The sequence below is a fragment of the Galleria mellonella genome, unplaced genomic scaffold (assembly GCF_026898425.1).
Source record: "Galleria mellonella isolate WM207_F2 unplaced genomic scaffold, CSIRO_AGI_GalMel_v1 utg173, whole genome shotgun sequence".
Taxonomy (NCBI): Eukaryota; Metazoa; Arthropoda; class Insecta; order Lepidoptera; family Pyralidae; genus Galleria; species Galleria mellonella.
This window is the reverse complement of record NW_026442016.1, coordinates 5,043,464-5,066,858: the sequence shown is the minus strand read 5'-3', so window position 1 is coordinate 5,066,858 and position 23,395 is coordinate 5,043,464. Positions and strand designations below refer to the sequence as shown.

The following is a 23,395-nucleotide window of genomic DNA, read 5'->3' as shown; positions in this document are numbered from 1 at the left end:
AATAGAGCCTATCGAACCTATACAATTCATCGCTTGTAATAACTCTGAATCTGACAGTGATTGACTGTAGTTTTACATTTTACTTTCATCTCTTTCTTAATAAACTCAAAATCAAATTAAAAGTTTTTTATTCTGTACAGCATAATAATATTGTCTATGTCCAGTATAGTGGACGTCTTGAGATGACGATGATGAAACAAAATCATAAACAAAAATTTGGGTGTTTATGGGGTTTAAACCCAATAAACCCAAAACACCCGGTTTTTACCCACCAGACTTTAAACCCACCCAGGTGGATTGCCCATCTCTACCTGTATGTTGTTATTAATAATAAATACTCCATGTATCCTAGGCTTTACAGTAGTTTATACTCTATGGTTTCGCACGCCGGCGTCCATACTGTATTCGTCCGGTTCCGGTAGCCGCCATTTGTCGTTGATATATCTGTCAAAGTTTTCTTTCATTTTTACTATTCCATTGTATAATAAAAAAAGTGGTTGTGGATAATTATTAATTCTCCATTGATCTGAGTAATATTTGTTAAACGTGAAGTTCTTAATACTACAGCTATGCAAACCGGTAGCGGTACCAAAAACCCTCCATGGGCGCGATCAAATGTAAATACAAACATGACTGGTATTAATCCACAAATTATGGATCCAAACTCAATGATGACTCAACAAGGCATGATGCCTTTCCAGCAAACTCAAGCAGTGTTTAATCCTAGTATGATGCAAGCACAGAGTGGAATGGCAATGCCTATGGCGGGACAAATGCCAATGAACCAAATGGCTCAAGGTCAAATGTATCCTGGCAATGTTGTGGCGTACCCTACACCACGTGCTATGAACCCTAGTATCTACCAAAATACGCAAACAAATCAAAACCAACCGAATGCCGAACAACGTGTATTTACCGGCATTATTACCAAGACCTATAATGATTTCGGCTTTGTTGATCATGATGTTTTTTATCAAACTTCCGTTTGTGCTAAAGGTATTATACCAAAAGTTAATGACAGAGTTCTTGTTGAAGCCACTTATAACCCTAACATGCCTTTTAAATGGAATGCAACTCGTGTTCAAGTATTGCCAAGTGTGCCAAGTGGTCCTAGCCAAAAAAGTAATCCACCAAAGTCAAACACTTACAATGCTGTACCACCGCCTGCTAAGAAATCTACTGTGCCTAGACGAGATGAAAGACCTTCACGACGAGATGACAGAGTAAGTTTGTTTTGACATAAATTTTGTAATTTTACAATACTCCAATTTTCCATTAACTAGAACAGGCCTTTCCATTAGGAATAAGTTTGTCATTGTATTTATTTTTCCACTCTTTTGAGTTAATTATTTGTAAAGTTTTATAAACAAACAAATTTCATTGTTTAATACAATAATAATAAAAATAAGGTACAGATGACCCTTTTATGTTGATATTATTTTATCATATAATGTTTAATAAATTTAGAAATGATGACAAAGAAATCAATAATAAAACACTGAATGATAGGGGGGAAAGGGATTGTTAGTAATGGAAACTAAAAATCCCATTGCTAGCAATATACCCGACCAGGTCGACCTCCTTGCGGTGCCCCTTGGAAATTATCATGGTTAACATAATTCCTGATGAATTCATCATGATGGGCTAACTGGCCTGTTTTCATTCTCATCTATCACCCTTCACTGGTGCTCCGCCAGCATATCCCGTTAGCGCAGGTGGGGTTACCATTCCATTTTTACCCAACAAAAAAAATCACTGAATGATGTCAATTGGATTCTCTTTTTGCACTGAACCTCTCATTTGGGCGATTGTTTATATGAGTTATAGCTAGTACAGATGGTCCAGCTCTACTTTGAAGAAGTGAGAATGGAAGAGGGGGAAATAAATATAGGCCTAAAATGCTAAATAAAAAAGTATAGATTTATTATATGTAGTTATCTACTTTGATGCCTCTTACTTGTTTTATATTGCCAATTAGCTATTATAATAATCTTGCTAGTGAATTTTAATGTATATCAGTGAAATGAATAGGGGCAGAGGCATTACACCTGAGTCCTCAGGAATTGCACTGTACTGTGGACAGTTTAGACCTATAACAAACTACATGATCACAACTTTGTATTGCTGATGTTTGTGCATGGCTGTAGTAACTTCTCATCAAGTGGACAGACAGCTTAATTTCCTAGTAATAAAAAAATTCAATATCTAATATTCAAGTTTTTTAAACAAACTTCTTTCTTTATTTATATATGTGTAATTTCTTTGTAAGCCTACATATAAATTAATTATGTGTTGGATATTATTAATGAATAAAACCATTCTTGTTATTGATTTAGAAAAGATCACGCACAAGGAGTCGGTCAAGATCTAGAGGAAGACGTGACAGTCGCAGTCGTAGGGATTCACCACCCAGAAAAAGACCTATTGTCCATCAGCCATCTCCAATTAAATATATTGTTCGAGTACCAAGGATACCTCTGGACATGTTAGTATTTTCTAGTAAATTAGTTTTTACCTGCAATTTCTTATGATAGATAGATAGATAATTTATTTGCATTACTTACAGCACACAAACAACAATAGATATAAATGCACAGTGAAAAAAGAAAAAAAAATCCATAGAAAAATAATAAAAAAAATGTAGACAAAATACATTGTGTGTGTTCATTATATTCACTATTATTTAATATTTCACTCTAATCAATAAATTTCATTTCAATAAGTTTCAGGATATATTGATTGATTGTGATAAAAAATTTCCTTTGCCCTTCCTCATCCTAAATGTAATGTAACAGAAACCCAGATATTAGTCTAAATAAATTTAAATATTATGTATTCCCATATTTTGCAGACAAAAGATGGATGTACCTGCTCTAAGTCAACGTTACACAAATTTATATATACCTTCTGACTTCTTCAATGCTCATGTAAAATGGGGAGAGACTTTTCCACCACAGACACCATTTTCATTGAATAATCCATGCGCATATCACATCTTGAGTAAGGAAATTGAAAGTCCTGTTCCAATTGATGCAGTTCTAGAACCACCAGATGCAGATTACAGATTTTCTGCAAAGGTAAGAAAAATTAAAACATGCAAAGGTTTATCTATTTCCATGTATTTTTTATTTGAAGCACTTTTTACTAACTTAAGTAGCAATAAAAACTTACTCCTTTATGTTTGCACCAAATTCCACATTAGGCTGGTCTTCACTTTTCAAAGTTTTCTAGTTTTCTCAAGTTAACAACTAAAGAAAAAGATAGCAGCTGTTCTCTGCTCTGGAATTTAGATGTTGTAACAGTGTTTCAATATAACTTTTTGGTGTTTGGAACTATTTTTATACTGGATAGAAACTGATTTCTTTCTTTGGAATAGAAAGAGATTTCTTTTTTTAGCAGTTTCAGAGCACCTTTAATACTCTCGGATTAGCAGTAACTCATAAATCATCCTTGAATATTTTAAGAATCAATTCCTGAATTGGACATAAGTCCAAGTCACTTTTTTAAAATCATACATACATATCTGTCACGTTTGTCTCCGATTAGGGTAGACAGAAACAATGGAACGCCAAATACTTCCATTCAAACAAATCTCTTTCGCTTCTTTCACATTCATCAATCTTTTCATACACGCTCGACATAGGTCCGTCTAGGGCGGTCCCTACCGACATCTCCATTCATTTTCGATATCAATACTAATATAATCTGATATAATGTAAATATACCTCTATAATACTACAAAACACAAAGTGACTGTTATGTAATAGTAGTTTTATAACTATTGAATGAAAACATGAGTTTTTTTTTTCAGGTTATGTTAATTAGCATGCCAACACTAGAATTTCTATACCAAAAATGTGGACTCACTAAGGTTGATGACAAAGATAAGAGATTCATGAAAACGCAGCTTCATCCAACGCGATTAATCAAATTCCTAGTGGGTCAAAAAGGGAAAGGTGGTGAAAACTTTGCTATAGGTGGACCTTGGAGCCCTTCTTTAGATGGTGAAAATCCTCAAAGTGACCCTAGAGTTCTTGTTAAAACTGCAATACGCACTTGTAAAGCTCTCACTGGCATTGACCTGTCTTCTTGTACACAGTGGTAAGCATTATTTTATACAGATCGGTGAATGTCCTGAGACCTGACTGGATTTTTCTATTTCTAACAAAAGTCAAAAGTTTCCTCATTTTAAATAACATTTTAATGAAATATTTTATTGACTCTAATTAACCGCTAGTGTTCCTATCAATAGAAGCTTTTGCTTTTTGTTGTTCGCAATGGTCATGATACAGCACACATTCATTATGTGAGAGTATGGAGGTGTCCGTACATCGACTAAGGTGCAACTGTTTGGAAGCAGCGTTGATGTACCGGCCTACCAATAGAGCCGTTTATTGACTCTCGTACGGGATGTGTCGTGTCCATGTAAGCAGTTGGGCGGCCCGCGCGAACAAGTTCGCTTGTGAGTATGTCCCACTATATCTGTGTTACCCACGCAGGTACCGAGTGGTGGAGTTTTACTACTGGCGCGAGGGCAGCGGCGGCAACAAGTCGCGGCTCGAGTGTGTGGTGTTGTTCCTGCCAGATGTGTGGTCTGCGCAGCCTTCACGTATCGAGTGGAGCAACATTCAGGACCAGTATAAAGCAGCCTGCGACAACGCTTTGAGGAAACTCGACGGCAAGGAACCGGAGTCCGTCGACAAAGAAGCAGCCCAACAGTCTGCAGCAGCAGAAATCAGCAACTCAGCGGACAAATCCCAAATTGTTTGTTCCCAGTTTTGTTTCGTTTTGTTTCCGGCTGCGTGTGCTACTTATTAGATGAAGATCACCGCGCCTGAGCTGCCTTGACATCAATGTTCCCAGAGGATGTCTTGCAGACATCTGTTGAATCTATTTTAATAATATAAATAGTATATTTTGAAACTCCCATTAAGTTCATTTAAAATTTTCAATTCATATAACTATTATAATATAATTCATAACATATTTTCAGTTAAAATTTAATTCAACAGAAATATATTTAGCCCCTCAAATGTATTTTTGCATGTCTATGAAAATAATAATTGTAATAAAAATATATATTTTACAGGAAAATACAGATGCCGATGTCAGTACAATAACCATAGATGAAAATGATGATGAAGAGGAGAAACCAGAGCCAACACATTACTCTAAAATTGACTTAAGAACCATAAAAGTTGATCAACTGAGACAAGAGTTAAGGGCACGAAATACAAGCTGCAAAGGTAATGTTGTTTTCATTATTTTCAGATTAATGCCTAATTACCTAGTCCAGCCATAAGTTCCGTTACAAATGAAAATGCATTTTTTATGAAGTAATGTAATAATACTAAAAATTTTACCTACATATTTATTAAAGTCTTAGCAAAAAATAAAAAAAATATTCTATCCGAAATGACCACCTTTGGCTTTTATACAACCCTTTAATCTGTCTAGCCACGAATCTATGGATTTAGACACTGTTTCTAAGGGAAATTTCGCCACTGGTTGCTCTAAAGATTTTTTAAGAGACTCAATGTCATCATCTTTTAAAGTAGGCTATGCCCTCTAAAACTGACCATAATTTGAAGTGTAAAGGGTTGAGGTCTTGACTAGATGAGTTTGAGTTCATGCCTTGGGACCAAGTGCAGTCTTGCTAAAAAAGTCCACGGTATATTTAAAAAAAAAGTGTATTGCTGAGAGGTTTCACAACAGGATCCAAGACTGTATCTTGATACACTTTGGCTGAAGTTTTCACTCCTTTTTCACAAAAATATTGTTTTGCGACTCCTTGATAAGACCTTCCACCAAACCATCATTGACGTAGGATGACGACCAGGTTGTACCTTTACGACCACTTGTCAGCTTCTTTAGAACTATGAGCTTTATCATTTTGCTTTTTTTAGTGTAATTCAATAGTGAATTTTTTTTCTTCGGATATTTCTGTTCCTTTCACCTGCGTATTGCGACAAAAGGCGTTTTGATCGATCCACTCTTTAATTGTAAAGATTGATTTAGGGCTTGTACATCGACAATAAGCACCAAGCTTCAGGTCTTGTTTTATAATACGCGACAGAATAGGGGGGAAGATAAGATAAGATTTTTTGGGTCTTCGATGAATTCTGGCTTTAACAGCCTTTGTAGTTCTAACTGCACGCGGCCGCCCCAATCTTTTCTGGTCTTCGACAGAAGAAGTTTTGTTATATCTGTTGATAATACGATATACGAACATACGGCTGATACTAAGCTTTCGAACTATCTGGAATATGACCGACGGCTTCATATCCACTTTGTGCAAAGTGATCACTGCATTCCATATTGTAATTTGATAATTAACATATAAAATATATGAAATGGCGCGAAATCGAAAGAAATTTTTAAAATAATAAACGTGTTCCAAATTCAAAATAATTAAAAAGTTGAAAAAACAAAAGTTTTTATGTAATAGTATTTATGGCTAGACTAATTATATACTTAGGTTTAGGTTTACCCTGTGTGTGCCCCGGCGATTAAGGGAGGGCGAGGGTTGAGTAGCAACACCTCTTTTAAAATATCTTTAAAAGCCTAACTGTGGTTGCCAACCCGCCTGCCAAGCGTGGCAACTACTGGTACAATTCCCCTTATGAGGAAAGCTTATGGCCACCAATGGGCAGTTAAGGGCTGAAATAATAAATAATAAAATATATTTAGCTTGATAATTTTTCATAATGATATAAAAAATTATTTAGGTTTACGTGCTCAACTTGTATCTCGTCTATCAAAACTAATAAAAGCAGAACAAGATAAAGAATCGAAAAATGAAGATGTCATGGAATTGGAAGATGATGACCAAGTTCCAGATGTTGAGGTTCAAGAAGAACAAATTGAGATTAATGATGATGACAAAGATGAGTCAACAGCAGATGCTGATCATGAAGCTAATGCCACTATTGTCATTGAAGACAAAAATGAAGAAAATAAAACAGAAAGAGAAGATAAGAAGCAAGAAAGAGAAGAAAGGAAGTTAGAAAAAGAAGAAAAGAAGCCAGAAGAAAGAAAGACTGAAAAGGAGATTGAAGAAGAAAAAAAGAAAGTATGTCTGTTATTATTTGTAGTTTATTAGATAGTAAAGACTGAAAAATAATCTTTAAAACTGTTTATATTAAGCTCGCTTCTAATTATAGATTTTGTATGTTTTATATTTTGTTGAGAGTTTATATATCAATTTTTAGCCCAAAATCAAGCCTAACTGACTTTAGCTACATTTCGATTTGAAATAGTTTTTGTAACATCCATGCAAGTATTTTGCCAGTGTATATATATATATATATAGTACGTTTAGTTTTCATATATTTATATATTTGTTATCTCCGTTTCTTTATGCTTTTATAAGTTGGTATACAGTATGGTTTAATCACTTATTAATATGTATTTTATTACAGTTGGAAAAAGAAAAGCAGCTTCTAAAAAGTCGTTATCAAATACCTACTACACCACATATAATGGTGCATCCTTCAGCTTCAGCGAAAGGTGGAAAATTTAAATGCAATGTTTGCACACTGTCCCTATTACTTGACTATCGAGTCACTGACAATAAGGAGCATAGTTTTGAGGTAAGTTTAACGAAAGCTCTGGGTTTCGTCGAGCCATGTTAATTTTTTATACCTTATGTCCATTATAAGGAGTCTGGATACAGGTAGCTCAAAACCGTTTTTTATGGAAGTCTATGGGGGAGGTCTATGTTCAGCAGTGGATAGATAATGGCTAAGATGATAATGATGATGTCCATTACATTAATAGGATCTTGCTAGTAACAAATAATTGTAATAATAGTGATTGTAATATTTAAGTTTAAATTTTCAGTTATTTAAAATTTTATCTTACCCGCAATTTCGTCCGCATGACCAGGATAAAAATATCCCATATCTTTCTCCATCCCATATCGTATGTGTATACTAAATTTCATTATAATTGGTTAAGCTGTTAAGGTGCTTTAAAGTAACAAACAAACAAACTCACTTTCACATTTATAATAGATAGATACTCTTTATTGTTTCTTCCATAGGATCACAATAGTAAACTTATTGTAAATACAAACAATAACATGAAAATATTACACTGAGAAAAACAACAGGTGGCCTTATCGCTAAGAGTCATTCCTTCCAGACAACCTTTATAATGTTAACTTTTTGAATGTATTTAAAAAAAATGGTTCATCTTAAAGTATTTGCAAAGAAAAATGTCAAGTTCTCTGTTGTTATTATTTACATTATTCAATGATGCTATTAGTAATTTACATTTCTAAAGGTATACCAATAAGTTTTATACTAACTTTTCCAACATGAAATTATTAACCTAAATTTGTAATATTTTAATTACAGTTATTTGTATTTGCTGAGCTTTTCAATGAAATGCTCATGCGTGATTTTGGATTCTACATTTATAAGACACTATACACATTACCTGAAAAGACTGACGAGAGCAAGGAAGGCAGTGAAAAACCGACTGATAAGAAAGATGATAAGAAAAATGAAAACGATAAAAAAGAGGAAAAAAAGGATGACAAAAGAGATGACAAACGTGATTCAGAACGTCGGGATTCGCGAAGACGTGATCGATGCGTAAGTAATTAAAATGAAGCATAAAGTTAGGATTGTTGAAGAACTCGTTGTAAATAAGTCGTAGTATGTCGATCTGATCTTCTCTGTCTATTAGCGATGATAATCACTTACCATTAGATGAGCTTCATTTTGCGTTTGTCCCTATGTTATAAAAAATTACTTGTATAAACTACATATGTCTGTTAATATTATGCCCAGTGTAAGTAACACCTATTAAACTCTGTGGTATGTTGTGTACAAATATGATTATGTAAAACGAATTTTTTAACCCTTCAAATGCTACTAGTTTCCCTATTCTCATTCCCATTCTAAGTTTAGGATGAATTTAAGATTGTTTGCATTTACATGTAAATATAAATATTTTTTTAATATTAATACAATTAAGTTTAACATTTTTCTAATTATTTCTCTGCTGCGCAGAACAGCTGGTCTGCTACCAGCTACTGTCCTCGACTTGTAATGCACACGAGTCCTTAGAAAGTCTCCAGCTAAGATAACGGAATTTGACCACCCTTCTTAAATGAAATATCCTTATTGAAACTTATAGAGGTATTAATTTCATTCATAATGTATATGATACAGGAGTCGCACAGTGATGATGAACGTAGCAGTTCACCGCGGCGGCGCGGGCGTGGGGTGGAACTGCCGCCTGATCCTTACTTGCTGCTCTCACTAGTTTACTTCGACACCGGACGCGGTGGTACTATCTCGAAAAAAGATCTCCAAAACCTATTCATGAGCCTCGGGCTAGCACTTTCCAGATCTCAGATACGATCGTTATTAGAGAAAGTGTGTATCAAAGAAATATTTAGCTACAAGTGAGTATTATAGTTTTATTACTTTTTATAAACATTAATTATTTAAATTCTTTACATGTAAATTATATATATTAATATTTTGTAATATATATATATAATAATAATAATATTTCAGAAATCTCGTTCAAGTTATAAAAGATATCTCATCTGGTACTTCCGATGGTATTCAGGACTTGCCCCTTGATGGTTCTGTCACTGCCGCTGAGGTTCCACCTCAAGTAAGTACTGTTGTTGTAAGTAATATTGAATATTTAATAGAGGAAGATTTGATTGTTTGTAATAGATAAACTCAAAAACCACACAACCAAATTTAAAAATTCAATTATAGAAAGTTACATCACCATAGGCTGCATATTATTTTCGAAAATTCTATCTACTCATGAGAATCCGATTGCTGGATTGCTAATATTATATAAATGGATAATAGTAAGTTTTTAATTAATATGTGAAGTAAAAGTATATATATTAATTCTTATAGGTCGCCGAATTAGAAGCTGCTATAGCTGCTGGCAATCGAGACCTGTTGCCTATATTAAACAAACCTGATGAAAATGGAACATCAGCTAATGAAACAAAGGATATTAGTGATACTGGTATGTTAAAGATTTCATATCCTGGAAAATTAAAAATCATTACATTTATTACAGTTCATTCTTGGGAATAGCAATACGAGCTTTATGTCACGACTATAAGGACGGTTACCACTTTTTATACTTGTTTTTCTTTTACTATCTAGTGGACTAACAGCTTGTTTCTCATTTCAAATTGCATAAAAAAAAATTATAAACAGCATATAACAAAATCGCAACGTCAAAAACTCAATGGTGTTAGAGAGTGCTCTGTCTCTAAAATTTCAATTTTATATTACAGCAAAATTATTGTTCTAAGGACCAGTATAAATTTTTAGTATAATTGTGTTTGCCTTAATTATTTTATTAATTACTACCTTTTACCCACAAATTGGTCCGGCTGACCGAAATATATTCACTGACCGAGAGAATATAATCGTCTCCAGGGTCTCATCTATCTATATACCAAAATTCGTTGTCATCGATTCAGCAGTTTAGACGTGAAACCGTAACAAACAAACTCACTTTCGCATTTATAATATTAGTTAAGGATTTATAGGTATTATAGATTATTTTTTCGCCAATATGTAAACGACGTGCGTGTGTTCGGTAGGCGTGGTGGTATACAAGTCGCGAGTGGTTGACGTCGGCGCCCTAGTGGCGGCAGAAGCCCGCGGTGCGGCGCAGCGTGCGCGGCTCGAGGCGGCGCTGGAGAGCACGCGCGCGCAGCTGCGGGCCGCCCGCGCCGCCGCCGCGCACACGCAGCAGGCCGAGCGCGGCGCGCAGACGCAGCTCTCCGACCTTACCGCTAGCCTGGCAGCCGCGCGCGCTCGTATCACCTCGCTCACGGTATACATTTACAAATTTCTAATGAATGAGAATTAAGTGAAAAGAATGTCAATTGAGTTAACCCATCATGACGAATTCACCAGGAATTAATCATAATGGTGCCCAGTGCAAACCATGTGGAGGTGTAAGGTTGCTAATGCAATGGGGCTGTTGATACCTCATTACTCAAAATTCAAAAGCATTTTCTGATCATTATTAAATTTTAATTTACAGGCGAGTTCCAAAATATTCCACTCAGCGTTGAAGAGTATTCAGTCCAAAGTAGAAGCAGTCGTCAATATCAAATATGAAGATGATGATGTCATTGAAATCGTCAATGGACCAACAAAGTAAGCATTGTATACCTATTGTGGCCTGACAATTGAGTTAGATTTGCATAAAGCTTTTTTTTATCTTTTCATTTCTCCACAACCACTTTTGAATGAACACTCCACAAAACTTTTGGTGCTTTGCCTGAAAGCAAATAATAATTTAAAATTTCAGTTCTTTTATCAAGTTAAATTGTATTCAAATATTGTTGGAGCTTTGTAGAGCTATTATTCGCTATAATTAAAATTTGAAAATTATTAAATTATAGGGAAAAAGAAGCGAAAAAAGAAACAAATGAGGAGAAAAAAGAAAAATCTGAAGCAACTGAATCAACTCAGAAAAATGAGGAGAACATAGACTCTGGTGAGACCAAAAGAGATTCTACTGAAGTCACAAAAGAACATGATACAAAAGAAAGCAAAGAAAATGATAACATAGCGACAGAAAACATGGAAATTGATGATAAGGAGTAAAATTCAGAAATTACATGCAAGACAATGTGATATTTTGTTATAATTGAATGAAATGCTTTTGACTGAGTATACACAGGTATTGTAATTAATTGTCAGGCAATATTCACAAAAAAATACCTAGTAAAATAAGTTTTAATACACTAAATAAATTTTATTAAATGAACACAATGCGTTTTAATACAATTTACTGTAAAGTGATGCATGTAGTGGTTGATAAATGTAGTTTCTGGGAATAAGAAATGGTTTGTGTTACAGTAAATGTATTTTAACATATTTTTTCAAAATTGTATTTTGTATAATGTTGTACGAATTATTAAAGATCAGAAAATGAATGAGAAACATACTAAGTTTCTTAGAAAATCTAGAATTAAGTTCTTTAGTGTGTCAATGCATTAATATAGACATTGATTCAATCAGATTGTTTTATTTAAAAACCAGTTCATACATAGGTAGAATGCATGCAAATAAGATAAAAATAATTTAAAACTAAATACTATTCTTTTATAATGTTCAAAAACTTATTATTATTTAATATTTATGATTAACATATATAACAGGAATGCATCTATTAATATAAATGCAAATAATACATTATAAACTACAATGAAATCAAAAATAATCACCCATATACTATTATGAATATCATGTGCCAAGGATAGAACAAGATAGAGTACAACAAAATAATATGGCACATGTTTTAGTTGTAGTTTTTATTTTACTTTTGTTTCAATTAGATCTATTAAAAAATTAATATAAATGAAGACAAGGCGACATGGTCTCATCACAACCATAGCCTAATCCCCTGTAGCAAAAACCATTGATCTTACCTGCTTTTTTTATCCTAATGTAAGTCTAGTAACTGAACTTGAATATGAATTATGATTAAAAGGTCTACTTTCATCTTATAATTGTCACACGTTATAAAAATTAGGCGTCAGTATTTATTGTATATTTAAAAATAACGAATAAAAAATACATTTAAAAATAAAAACGGAATCTCTGTATGGTGATGGAGTAAAAATGAATAAAGAATATGTTACTATTGCAGTCGATCGAACACATGTTCATCTTCAAAATCGTACTATATGACTAGGCAAATGCAAAGGGAAATCAAGTTGTCAGATTAGGGTGACTATTTCTTACATAATTACAAAAATTAAACCATTTATTGATATAGCCATAGATAAAATACTCTTAAAAGAATAGTTATAAATGTAAATAATCCTATATATTTCGTTCTTTTAGATTAGTATTACATTCTATACTGTTTTTCAGCTGTTTCAGTTCATTGCCAATGACACACATGATTAATTCAAAATGTGCTTTCTGGTAAAAATAACGGATTAAATACTTTTTAAAGGCTGATGTCAACTAAAATACACTAAAACATGGCAACAATCATTTAAAAAATTCTACATACCAATATATAATCAGACCTTAAAATCTATATTAGAAAATCAAAACATAATTATTTGTATAATATGAATGATGATATACTGTTTTTATTACTTACTACCTAAAATAATTATGTCAAGAAGTTTTACATTATCTTAAGTTGGAATATATTATTTATAATTAAATGTTCATACTAAATCTTATAAATATTTTAAAGTTTAATATCTGCATATAAACAGACACATGTCTTTTTAATGGTTTTGTTTGCCTTCATGCAGCTTAGAATTCTAGAAAAGGAAGTTACTGAAAAGACCTTAATATGTCATACATAACGCAAAACAGACTCAAAATTGACTAAAAAAATGTAATAAAATAGCCACAATAAGAGCAGGTTTTATGAAGTAGTTAACAAAAAGTACTCCATTAGGATTATAGCCAAGATTATAGGGATAATATTTTTTTGCCAATTTTGGGTGAGGTCAGTTTTTAGTAAGACTGCGAAGTTCTCCACTAGTACAATGATTATCTGTTAATAAAACTAATAGAAAGAACATTCTGTGCTATTACAGAATATCATAAGTGTAGAATTAAACGCAGGGCTCTACATAGTTTCCTGGGAACAGTCCAGTGACGCCGTCCATTACTCCTTCCCACCAGCCGTCATCGTTCTTCTTTAGAACGTATATAACTGCGCTCTCTTGGAATGACAACTCGTCCTCTTTATCAGCGTAGTAGTCATATATTGCAACAACTGAAAATAATTACATTCATACCATTAGTTTTGTTTATCATTTTAACAAAAATTCCACACCATGTTATTAGTACCACAACGTTGTTTATTATACCTTTTTCAATGTAGTTCTTTGGCACCCATCCAGGCAAGTCTTCTTCATCTGGTACTATTGCTGGTACAGCACTAGTGTATTGTACGCCCATTTTGTTCTGAAACAATAAAATTATAAATTAAAAATATATATATATTTCCTAAATTCCTTAGTAATTTATAAATATGAAAGTGAGCTTGCTTGTTTGTTACCTTATAACGCCTCGACGGCTTATACACATACTATATGGAATGGGAGAAGGCTATATGCTATTTCATAATCCGGACAGTAAACATATACCAGTAACGTGGACGAAGTCGTGGGTAAAAGCTGGTATATAACTATATAGAATTTACCCGATTATGATCGGGTAAATTCTATATAGTAGTAGTAGTAGTAGTAGTAGTAGTAGCATATTAAGACAGTTTGCAGATGTCCAAAAGACAAATCGATTAATCAATTTAATGTTTTAACCGGTAGTTTTAACGGCACTAATTTTATTTAGGGACTTCTCCCTTATTAATTTCCCTCTCCAATCCCCATTACCAAAATGCCCTTATAATGCCCCCTCCCCCTCGCCCATCTTGTCTATAGATTTTTTAATACATGATAATGGAATGCTAAATCGTAACTGATGATAGGTGACCAATTGAAATATATAGACTAGGCCGCTAGTTCCCATTACTAGCAATCCCTCCTCTCGTCTATACATTAGGCTCTCACATTGAGATGATGTGGGCGACCGAAGGCGTCATGAGCGAGCTCGTCGTCCATAGGTGGAGGCGGTAGCGGCGGCGACACAGAGCCTCCACGAGCCGACCCACCGCCGGCCGACGAAGATGACCCGCGCTGGATATAATATCTTATATCAATAAATAAATCTTAAATCTTTAGTATCATTAAATTTATATTATATAGACATTATAACCAAAACTCATAATTAGAATCACTTTTCACCCATAGGAGTTCTTCTAAAGTGGTCCTAAAAGGCAGAAAATTAAAAATGAACACTGGAAATTCTATTATTTGCTGGGGTCTTTTTCTTTTTGGAGAACTGGCTACATGTATATGTACAGAATTACATAAAAAGTGTATCTACATGTTTTAAATTGCATATGTATTCTAAATTTTTGTCAAATGTTTTCATACAAGAAAAATATCAATAAAAATACAATTATCCCTAACAATTGTCCGGAACAAAATTATTACAATATAATGTGTACCTGTCCAGGCAGACTCATAGAATGTTGACTGTGTTCACCATCCGACCCAATCAGAGGTGATGGGGGAGCTGAAAATACATGTTATAGTTAGTATTTACAATATTAAATTGAAAAGAAAAATCATTTCTAGATCCTAATTTCATCTTTTTAAGTTTGTTTTTTCACTTACGTGGCATACTGGAATGCATATCCTGTTGAGAATAGTTTGGTGATTGATGCTGATTAGGATGCACCATGCCCACCTAAAAATTAAAAATAATCTATATTTAGATAATAATGCACTAGTGATGTATTGTCTTGTGCCCTGTGGTCTCGGCATAGAACTGGCTACAATTTTCCATGGGTAACTTAAGAGGCAACTAATGGAAATTAATGGTCGAGGAATGGGCAGCAGAGTTCCTTTTAAACGACAACTGAAGCCTAACTGTGGTTGCCAACCCGCCTGCCAAGCGTGGCAACTACTGGCAACTCCCCCCCCCCCCCTTCCCTCTTTATGAGAAAGGCCTATGTTTAGCATTGGACAGACTTCACCTATTTACTAAAACTCCATTCGAATGGATTTTTTTTTTAAATCACATACAGTTACAGAATGCAAACCTGTGGCTGAGTAACCGGCAGCGTTGAGTAGCCAGGCGGGCGCCGCGGGTAGTTGGGCGCGTAGTGCGACGGTACCTGTGGAGGGGCCACCGCGGGCGGCGTGCGATACTCCCGCGATGACTTACCTGCGAACAAGCAGTTATTTTAATAATAATAATAGTGAGGCCGGCTGTGAAACGTGTTCTCTAAAATTTTTTTATGCAACTTAGAATGGCAACCAAGCTGACAGACCAGCTGATGGAAAATGGAAATCGTCGCCTATAGACATTAGCATGGAGATAACAGAGTATACTGCATTGCCCATGATACCCCTCATGCGTTGCCATTCCTGAGGAGTGAGATATTATGCCTCTGTAGCCTGTAATTTCACTGCCATATCCCATCTTTCAAACCCAAACACTTCTTCACGGCAGAATCACGATGAAATAAAGGTACCCAAGCAAATAACTATTCTACAGTCTCTTTCTGGTTTTCGAAATTCAGGAATTCTCTTGTTGTAGATAAAAGATACAACTTGGTTGAGATTGGAAGCAAAACTATTTTAATTGTCATAACTATTATACCCATCAATTTCAAATTACCCATTATTTTTATACATAACATATCCAAATCTTGACAATTCTTCAAATACAGAAATCAGCACATAAGCAAGATACTCTTTAATTAATCCCAACACATGAACGGCCAGGAATCAGGGTCTGGTATTTCAATGGGATAAAGGTTGATCCCAGGATGCAAATAACTATAAAATCTACACATGTCTCTTTGTTCTCACCCTATATGGGTTTTCAAAATTAGCCCTGAGCCATTTCCGTCCTGGCTCATAAACCCGAATTCTCTTGTTTATATTAAACGTAGATATAAAATACTTCTGAATATCGACGGCCATATGTTATAAATGATACAATACTTTCGCTTTTCATCTTCAATATGGTCGCAGGATGATACGTCAAAATGTAAGAGAATAAATTATAAAATACGAATTAAGCTATAAGCGCATCTTTGGACGTTGTTTACTTGACTTTTTCTTAGTTGATGTAACAAACAAGCATACAGCCCAACATATCTGTAACACCAGGGAAGTAACTTACACATTGCCTATTATTAAGAAACCTTAATAATGCACTTTTTGAAGAACCTCATTCTGTAGTCTCTAAAGAAAACCTCAGCAGGAAGATCACTCCAGAATCGAGTGTTTATGGGAAGAAATTCCTCAGAGAAGCACAACTATTTTGGTTTTTGGGTGTGAGGATGGTTTTGTTGCCAATTGTGAGTAGTTGCGATAATGGAAGTTGGATGTAAGCATCATGTCGAAACATTCTTTATAACACAAACTATTATACAGGTGGTATAGGTTGACTCCACAAATTTGCATGTAATGTATTTGTGTACACAAAAAAAAATACCAAGAGTCCCACGCCCCAAAGTGCCAGTGTTAGCAGCTGATGAAGATCTAACTGCCGCTGGAGGAGTGGGAGGCTTAGTTGTCGGTGCTGGTAGAGGAGCTGGCCCTGGTGCTGAACCCGAACGGCGTCCACGGGGTGTTCCTGTCACACCACTACTCCAACGAGCTCCATGTCCAATATCATCCAGTGCTAACATAAAATATTGAGTATTTATTTTCAAAAGATATTTTATGCTTTAATTTCAAAGAATTATAAATATTTGACATGTACAATGTCATCTAGTCCCAAATTAAATAGTATTTTTATTATATGTACATATTATACTTTTAACAGCCCCAATCAAATTTATCTGACAAGTAGTTATTCTACTACCTGAACACAATACATGAACACAATAGTACAAAATTACAAAATTTTTAGTTTTAAAATTTCAAAATGAACATTCATAGGCAGACACAAATAACCATGTACAATATAAAGTTGATTGTTTGAATCAAGAGCTATGGATACAATAATTGCTACAAAGCCATTTATGCAATAAAATTACACTCATTCATTAAGCTGCTATAATTCTGACTGGCTAAGTTCAAATTCACTCCCACACTTGCTTTAACCATCACCATATGATATATGTACATAAATATAAATTATTAATACCTACCTACCAAACTTCAATTATTATTACATATACTACAAAAACCAAGCACTAATATAATGAGCCCAAGGAATAAATTTGGTACCTGTGTAATCAATAGCCTTCCTGATATATTTTATTGGTTTTTCTGGATTAGCTGGTGCAATAATCTTGTACTGCCTGTTGGTTACTTTATTAGCAGTCAGTACACCTATCTCCCGTCGTGCCACCTTCTCTTTATGAATAGAAACAGTTTGAGCAATATGATTCATTTGACCTTCCATTTCAGCCAACTGCATTGTTTGTAACTCAAGTAATTGTAAAAAATTATATGCCAGTGTATTGATCTGGTAAGCTACACTGGCCAGAGACTGAGTTGTGTAATTTTTAGTACTCTCTAAAGCCAATCTCTTGTTTTCAGCCTGGAAATAATTGGCTTCACAATATTCTGCAACCCGTTCAAGATTTGCATGGCTGTCTGTGAGATGATTACGCCCTTCAGGGATTTCAGTTTGCAGTAATGCTGCTAATTCAGCCATAGTATTGCTGTAAATTAAAAATTGAAAATATAAGTCAAGTATAAGCTTGGCATTAAGCTTGTCACCTGTACAAAGTTTTACTGTGCAATAAAGAATAAATAAATATAATTACAATGCATTTAAAAAAAATTAAGAAAATATTAAATCGCTTGTATTCAAACTGTTCCAGTAACTATTTATTCTTTGTAAAGGTCATTATCAATTACAATCATAATTAGCAGATTAAAGAAAAAATCAAACTTGTTCATGCATAAATACAAGATAGAAATAAAAAGTCATTTCACTGACCTAGTGGAAACAATGTATTACAAAACATTAACCGTTTACTAAAAGGGCATTTCTAGTTACAAACCATCAATAATTTGTTTGCATCATAACAATACCCATAATACCTATATATAGTGATAACCTTAATATAGGTGTTGTTGTTTTAAAAAATAAATTAAATTTTTGTTGATATTAAGTTACTCACTGACCTAAAAATGTGTCAATAACTTTATAATCAATTGATAATGATATGCTCCGGTCAGTGCTACTCTTTATTTCTGCATTTCATAGTGCAGATAGTACTAGAAATACGTTTAGTATATAATCTTGTTCAATTAGGTCTAAGTCTGTTACTACTTGTAAAAGACTGCAAAACTATAAAACATAATTTTTGAAACTATTTAATAATAAAATAGCTGATATTACTAATTCATTTGGAGAAATAATAAAAATGATCAATAATACTCACCTTTGCAATTCACAGGTTTTATAGAATGAAAACTCCACTGAATGGAATTTTTCTCGTAATAATCAGTAATTATATGGTAAAATTGTTAACAAATTTTGTTAGCCATTTTATAGATGACTTTAATTAGAGATGAAACAACAGAGTAGAAAAAATACTGTCACATTCATCACAGACTATAGACCATGGAACTACATAGAAGGAATTATGAAATATAAACAGTAAATCATATGGCTGTCTCCTTTCTTCTTATGCAAATATAATGAATAAAAGAAGACAAAAGATACACGTCAATTGCTATTTTTCTCAATTCATAGCAGGCGAATGTATAAAAAATGTTTGATATGTCAATTATTGGCAATGACAAATTTTACATTAATAGATTATATATTCGACACAGTTTATGTAGAAAGTATGCAAGCAGGTTGTGTCTGAATTTGGTGTGATAGCCGTATAACATATTCTATTCACTAGCCTCCTATGAATTGATATAAATAGCAACTGATGGTGTATCTTTTACCTCCTTTTTACTAATTATATTTGCATAAGAAGAAGGGAGGCAATCATATGATTTACAGTTTTTATTTTATCAGTCCTTCTATGTAATTTCTTGTTTTTAGCATTTATATGCTAGTAATTTATGACTAGGTTATCCTAGTCATAAATTACTATTAGTTCTTCATCAATGAAATTTATAAAATTATTCATACAATTACTGTTTATTTTTTTTAGTAACTTAAGATCATTCTTTTTATATTATTAACTTTTTATTTTATCATTCTTTCTATGTAATTCCTTGTTCTTAGTCCTGGCCGTTCCACTGTTGTCAATATCAACAGTCATTCACTAGCTGTCATTCATCACTTTCCGAGTACAGATTAAAGAGACAGTTGATTCTGTTGCAATCATAGTTTTTTGAACGAAGTTAGCAAACCAGTGATTGATTATATATGTATCTACTTTTGTGTCTTTGTGGTTAATGAATTAATATATAGTTATTGTCAAAATTTTATTCCGCAATGTGAAAATTTTTATATATGTTAGATAAAATCCATTACGACACCATGGGAACTAATGGCAATGGTCGACGAGGGGGTGCAAAATTGCCCGACGTTCGTCGCCCCATGGAAGAAGGTGATTGTGTAAACGATATGGAGAGTCCAGAGTTAGATTTCATATATGACGACTGCGACACACAAGCCAACGAAATTGCGGAGTTATATAGTTACACTGAACATCCCGAGTTTCAGCTCAATGTGAAAGCTTTTGAAGACATCATGGAAGAGTTCAATTATCCACCTAGTTGGCAAAGGCTTACTAATAAACAACAACGAACTGTTATAATGAAATTATTGGAGCATCTCGACGTCGCTGTAAGTGAAATACGAATGCGTGCTACACGCTGCATCTTTTACCTCGCCCAAGGTTGCTGGGCTGAAATGCAGTCCGACGCTGAGCAAGCACATTGGGCACGTATCAACATAATGACATTATATGACATGGGCACATTTGCTGCTTTTGTTGAATTGCTTAATCTTGAAATTGTTCGTAGTAGTACTGCTACAGCTTCAAGGAAATTAGCAGAATCTCTAGCAGACTCAACAAATTTACGAGTCATATTGTCAGTTTTATATTTGATAACTGAATATATGAGAACTGAAAAAGATAATCCTGATTCTGAATATATTCATTTAGTAAGAAATTTCAAAGAGGAACTTGGCACACCTTTTGGTGAAGAACTACTGCCTGTGAAACTTCTTGGGATGGTAACACATCTTTGTGCTGGAACTACACCACATTTTCCAATGAAAAAGGTATTACTTCTATTATGGAAAGTACTGCTTGTGTACTTAGGTGGTTCTAAGGAACTCAAAGAAAGGAAAGCAAAACTGAGGGAAAAACATGGATTACCACCTTTGACTGAGGATACAATTGAAATTATAAAAGGAATGAGAGCCAGCTCCCCACCTCCAAGTGCTGCTGATATGCTAGAAAATCAAAATCCAGGACAAAGAAAATTGAAAGAAAATGAAAGAGCTCTTCGTAGACAGACTTTTATGAAACAAACTTCTCTTGATGAATCTGATGAACAAATTTTTGTTGATAAGGAAGAAACTGGTAATGGATCAGAAGATTATTCTATGGAATTCCAATCAATGCCATCAGAAAGTGGAAGAAGTGACAATAATCAACATTGCCCATATTACATGTATTTCAAACAGTTTGATAGCCCACCGCCTCCACCTCCTTTACCAAGAAGTTTACCATGGCAGTCTAAAGTTAGACAAAGAGATATTGATATGTTTCTTGATAATGTCAGAATTAAATTTGTGGGATATTCCCTTCCTGGAGATAGACAAACAATTGCAGGTCTCCCACAACCAATACATGAAGGCATTGATATTCTAAGGAAGCACATGTATACAAGTTTGTCTGAACTTCAATCAGAAAGAGAAATTGAAATAGCTCGAAGTCCTCTTACTAAAGGAGAAAAAGAAGTGGAAGAAACAGAAGCTGAGATTTTATATAGAGCTATGCTTCCCAATTTGCCCCAATATATGATAGCCCTACTAAAAATACTCCTAGCTGCTGCTCCTACATCTACAGCAAAGACATATTCTATAAACATAATGGCTGATTTGTTGCCTGAGGAAATGCCTATGACAGTGTTACAGTCACTGAAACTGGGTATTGATGTAAATCGACACAAAGAGATTATTGTTAAAGCTGTCACTGCCATATTGATGCTGCTTTTGAAACACTTCAAGCTGAATCATGTATATCAATTTGAATTTATGTCTCAACATTTGGTATATGCTAATTGTATGCCACTGGTATTGAAGTTTTTTAATCAAAACATTCTGTCATATGTTGGAGCTAAGAACACAATACCAATATTTGATTTCCCTGCTTGTGTTATTGGAGAACAACCTGAGTTAACCAAGGAATGTTTGGATATTGGAGATTCATCAGTTCCATATTCATGGAGGAATGTTTTCTCATGCATAAACTTGTTGAGAATTCTTAATAAATTAACTAAATGGAAGAATGCAAGAATAATGATGCTTGTGGTGTTCAAAAGTGCACCTATATTAAAACGTACCCTAAAAGTGAGACATGCATTAATGCAATTTTACGTTTTGAAGTTATTGAAAATGCAAACCAAATATCTGGGTCGACAGTGGCGCAAGTCAAACATGAAAACAATGAGTGCCATCTACTCCAAAGTGCGACACAGATTGAATGATGACTGGGCATTTGGGAATGATGTGGATGCAAGACCTTGGGATTTCCAAGATGAAGAATGTGCTCTTAGAGTTTGTGTTGATCGTTTCAACCACAGAAGGTATGGAGCTGGAGGTGATCAAGAAATAGATCTGACACCACTTGAAACAGATATAAATAGTGTACTTGAAAGCAATGTTGAACTTGATGAAGAGTTTAAGGAAAATTATGAGTTATGGCTGGAGAAAGAAGTATATAATAATGAGATTAATTGGGATGTATTATTGACAACTTGAAATGTATAAATCATGTAAACATTTTATGATTTTAATATAATATTGTAGATTTGTAATGCAATAATGTTTTTTTAAATTGTTTCTCAACATTATCCAGATTTGGTAGTTGGCTGTATAAGGTTTTGATGTTAATAAAATCTTAAGTAAATTATTTATACACTCCTTAACTGCAGTAACTTTTTTAGAACTGTATTGTTTCATTGTATATATGCATGTTTTTTAATTAGTTATTACTACACTTAGTATTTTTATGCTAAATTATTAAAAATTAAAAGTGTGTTTAAATTGTGACATAGAAACTTAATACTAAAGTTAGTACCTAATAATGAAATGGAAATATGAATAATCGTGTTTTTATTTGTATGTTGAACTGTAACAATTCTCAATTGGAGTATATCTTAAACATGTCTAGAATGAAATGAAAGATTTATCGTTTCATGTTCTCCTATATTATTATTTTAAATAAATCTATTAATAAAGGTATGAAATGAAAATTAATCGTATTTTGTATTAGTGTGGTGTATTAAAATAACCACTTTATTCAAATATAATATTATTTTTTAATAGATATAATACTTTTCATATAAAATCATCATCAAAATAGGCTTATCAAAAATGTTAGAATATATGAAATGTATCATCATCTTAATTCTACTATTTTTTATATATGTAAGTATATAACGTGACATCATAGACAAAATTATTAACTGATTTTGGTGATTCTTTGGTTCCATAAAATTTTCATTATTTCATGACTGCATCATTTATGGTTACATCATCGAATAAAAAGTTCAAATAGATCTTATATTAAATTTATAATCGAATATTGTATTAGTCCAACTTGAAAACTGCCATAATATTTTATCATTTAATATGATATACATATAGTAACTATGTTACTACAA

General features: G+C 33.6%; 3 protein-coding genes across 4 annotated transcripts; 2 read left to right on the top strand and 1 right to left on the bottom strand.

The window, feature by feature from the left end:
- The first annotated feature begins 401 nt into the window (after nucleotides 1-401).
- Nucleotides 402-12,031, top strand: LOC113515472 (cell division cycle and apoptosis regulator protein 1-like). The gene is made up of 15 exons (XM_026899698.3): nucleotides 402-1,223; nucleotides 2,337-2,485; nucleotides 2,852-3,077; nucleotides 3,812-4,101; nucleotides 4,500-4,764; nucleotides 5,090-5,246; nucleotides 6,729-7,072; nucleotides 7,422-7,592; nucleotides 8,361-8,600; nucleotides 9,183-9,418; nucleotides 9,534-9,636; nucleotides 9,897-10,011; nucleotides 10,601-10,836; nucleotides 11,050-11,165; nucleotides 11,414-12,031. The coding sequence occupies exons 1-15, from the start codon at nucleotides 570-572 to the stop codon at nucleotides 11,616-11,618; spliced, it is 3,507 nt and encodes a 1,168-aa protein (XP_026755499.2). The 5' UTR covers nucleotides 402-569; the 3' UTR covers nucleotides 11,619-12,031.
- On the bottom strand, nucleotides 12,023-19,128 carry LOC113515550 (abl interactor 2). Of its 2 annotated transcripts, none has more exons than XM_026899802.3 (9): nucleotides 18,973-19,128; nucleotides 17,804-18,243; nucleotides 17,064-17,252; nucleotides 15,658-15,782; nucleotides 15,230-15,302; nucleotides 15,061-15,128; nucleotides 14,561-14,686; nucleotides 13,859-13,955; nucleotides 12,023-13,764 (listed from the first exon to the last, which is right to left on the bottom strand). In XM_026899802.3, exons 2-9 carry the CDS (start codon nucleotides 18,234-18,236, stop codon nucleotides 13,601-13,603), a joined length of 1,275 nt encoding a protein of 424 aa, XP_026755603.1. In that variant the 5' UTR covers nucleotides 18,237-18,243; nucleotides 18,973-19,128; the 3' UTR covers nucleotides 12,023-13,600. The 2 variants fall into 2 exon arrangements, with proteins under 2 accessions (XP_026755603.1, XP_031765876.1); XM_031910016.2 differs by lacking the exon at nucleotides 18,973-19,128 and adding an exon at nucleotides 18,525-18,601.
- A 724-nt stretch (nucleotides 19,129-19,852) lies between these two features.
- Nucleotides 19,853-23,133, top strand: LOC113515530 (striatin-interacting protein 1). Its single transcript, XM_026899777.3, has one exon. It carries the CDS (start codon nucleotides 20,007-20,009, stop codon nucleotides 22,488-22,490), a length of 2,484 nt encoding a protein of 827 aa, XP_026755578.2. The 5' UTR covers nucleotides 19,853-20,006; the 3' UTR covers nucleotides 22,491-23,133.
- The last annotated feature ends 262 nt before the right edge of the window (nucleotides 23,134-23,395 follow it).

What these genes read in the sequence shown, in the direction of transcription:
- LOC113515550 (XM_026899802.3), bottom strand. Translation starts at nt 18,236, where the DNA reads ATGGCTGAATTAGCAGCATTACTGCAAACTGAAATCCCTGAAGGGCGT. An exon ending in TTTGGGGCGTGGGACTCTTG is followed by an intron (nt 15,783 to 17,063) that starts GTATTTTTTTTT and finishes GCTTGTTCGCAG; the next exon opens with GTAAGTCATCGCGGGAGTAT. An exon ending in CTATGAGTCTGCCTGGACAG is followed by an intron (nt 14,687 to 15,060) that starts GTACACATTATA and finishes TATTATATCCAG; the next exon opens with CGCGGGTCATCTTCGTCGGC.
- LOC113515472 (XM_026899698.3), top strand. Translation starts at nt 570, where the DNA reads ATGCAAACCGGTAGCGGTACCAAAAACCCTCCATGGGCGCGATCAAAT. An exon ending in CTGTCTTCTTGTACACAGTG is followed by an intron (nt 4,102 to 4,499) that starts GTAAGCATTATT and finishes TTACCCACGCAG; the next exon opens with GTACCGAGTGGTGGAGTTTT. An exon ending in AAAGGATATTAGTGATACTG is followed by an intron (nt 10,012 to 10,600) that starts GTATGTTAAAGA and finishes TGTGTTCGGTAG; the next exon opens with GCGTGGTGGTATACAAGTCG.
- LOC113515530 (XM_026899777.3), top strand. Translation starts at nt 20,007, where the DNA reads ATGTTAGATAAAATCCATTACGACACCATGGGAACTAATGGCAATGGT.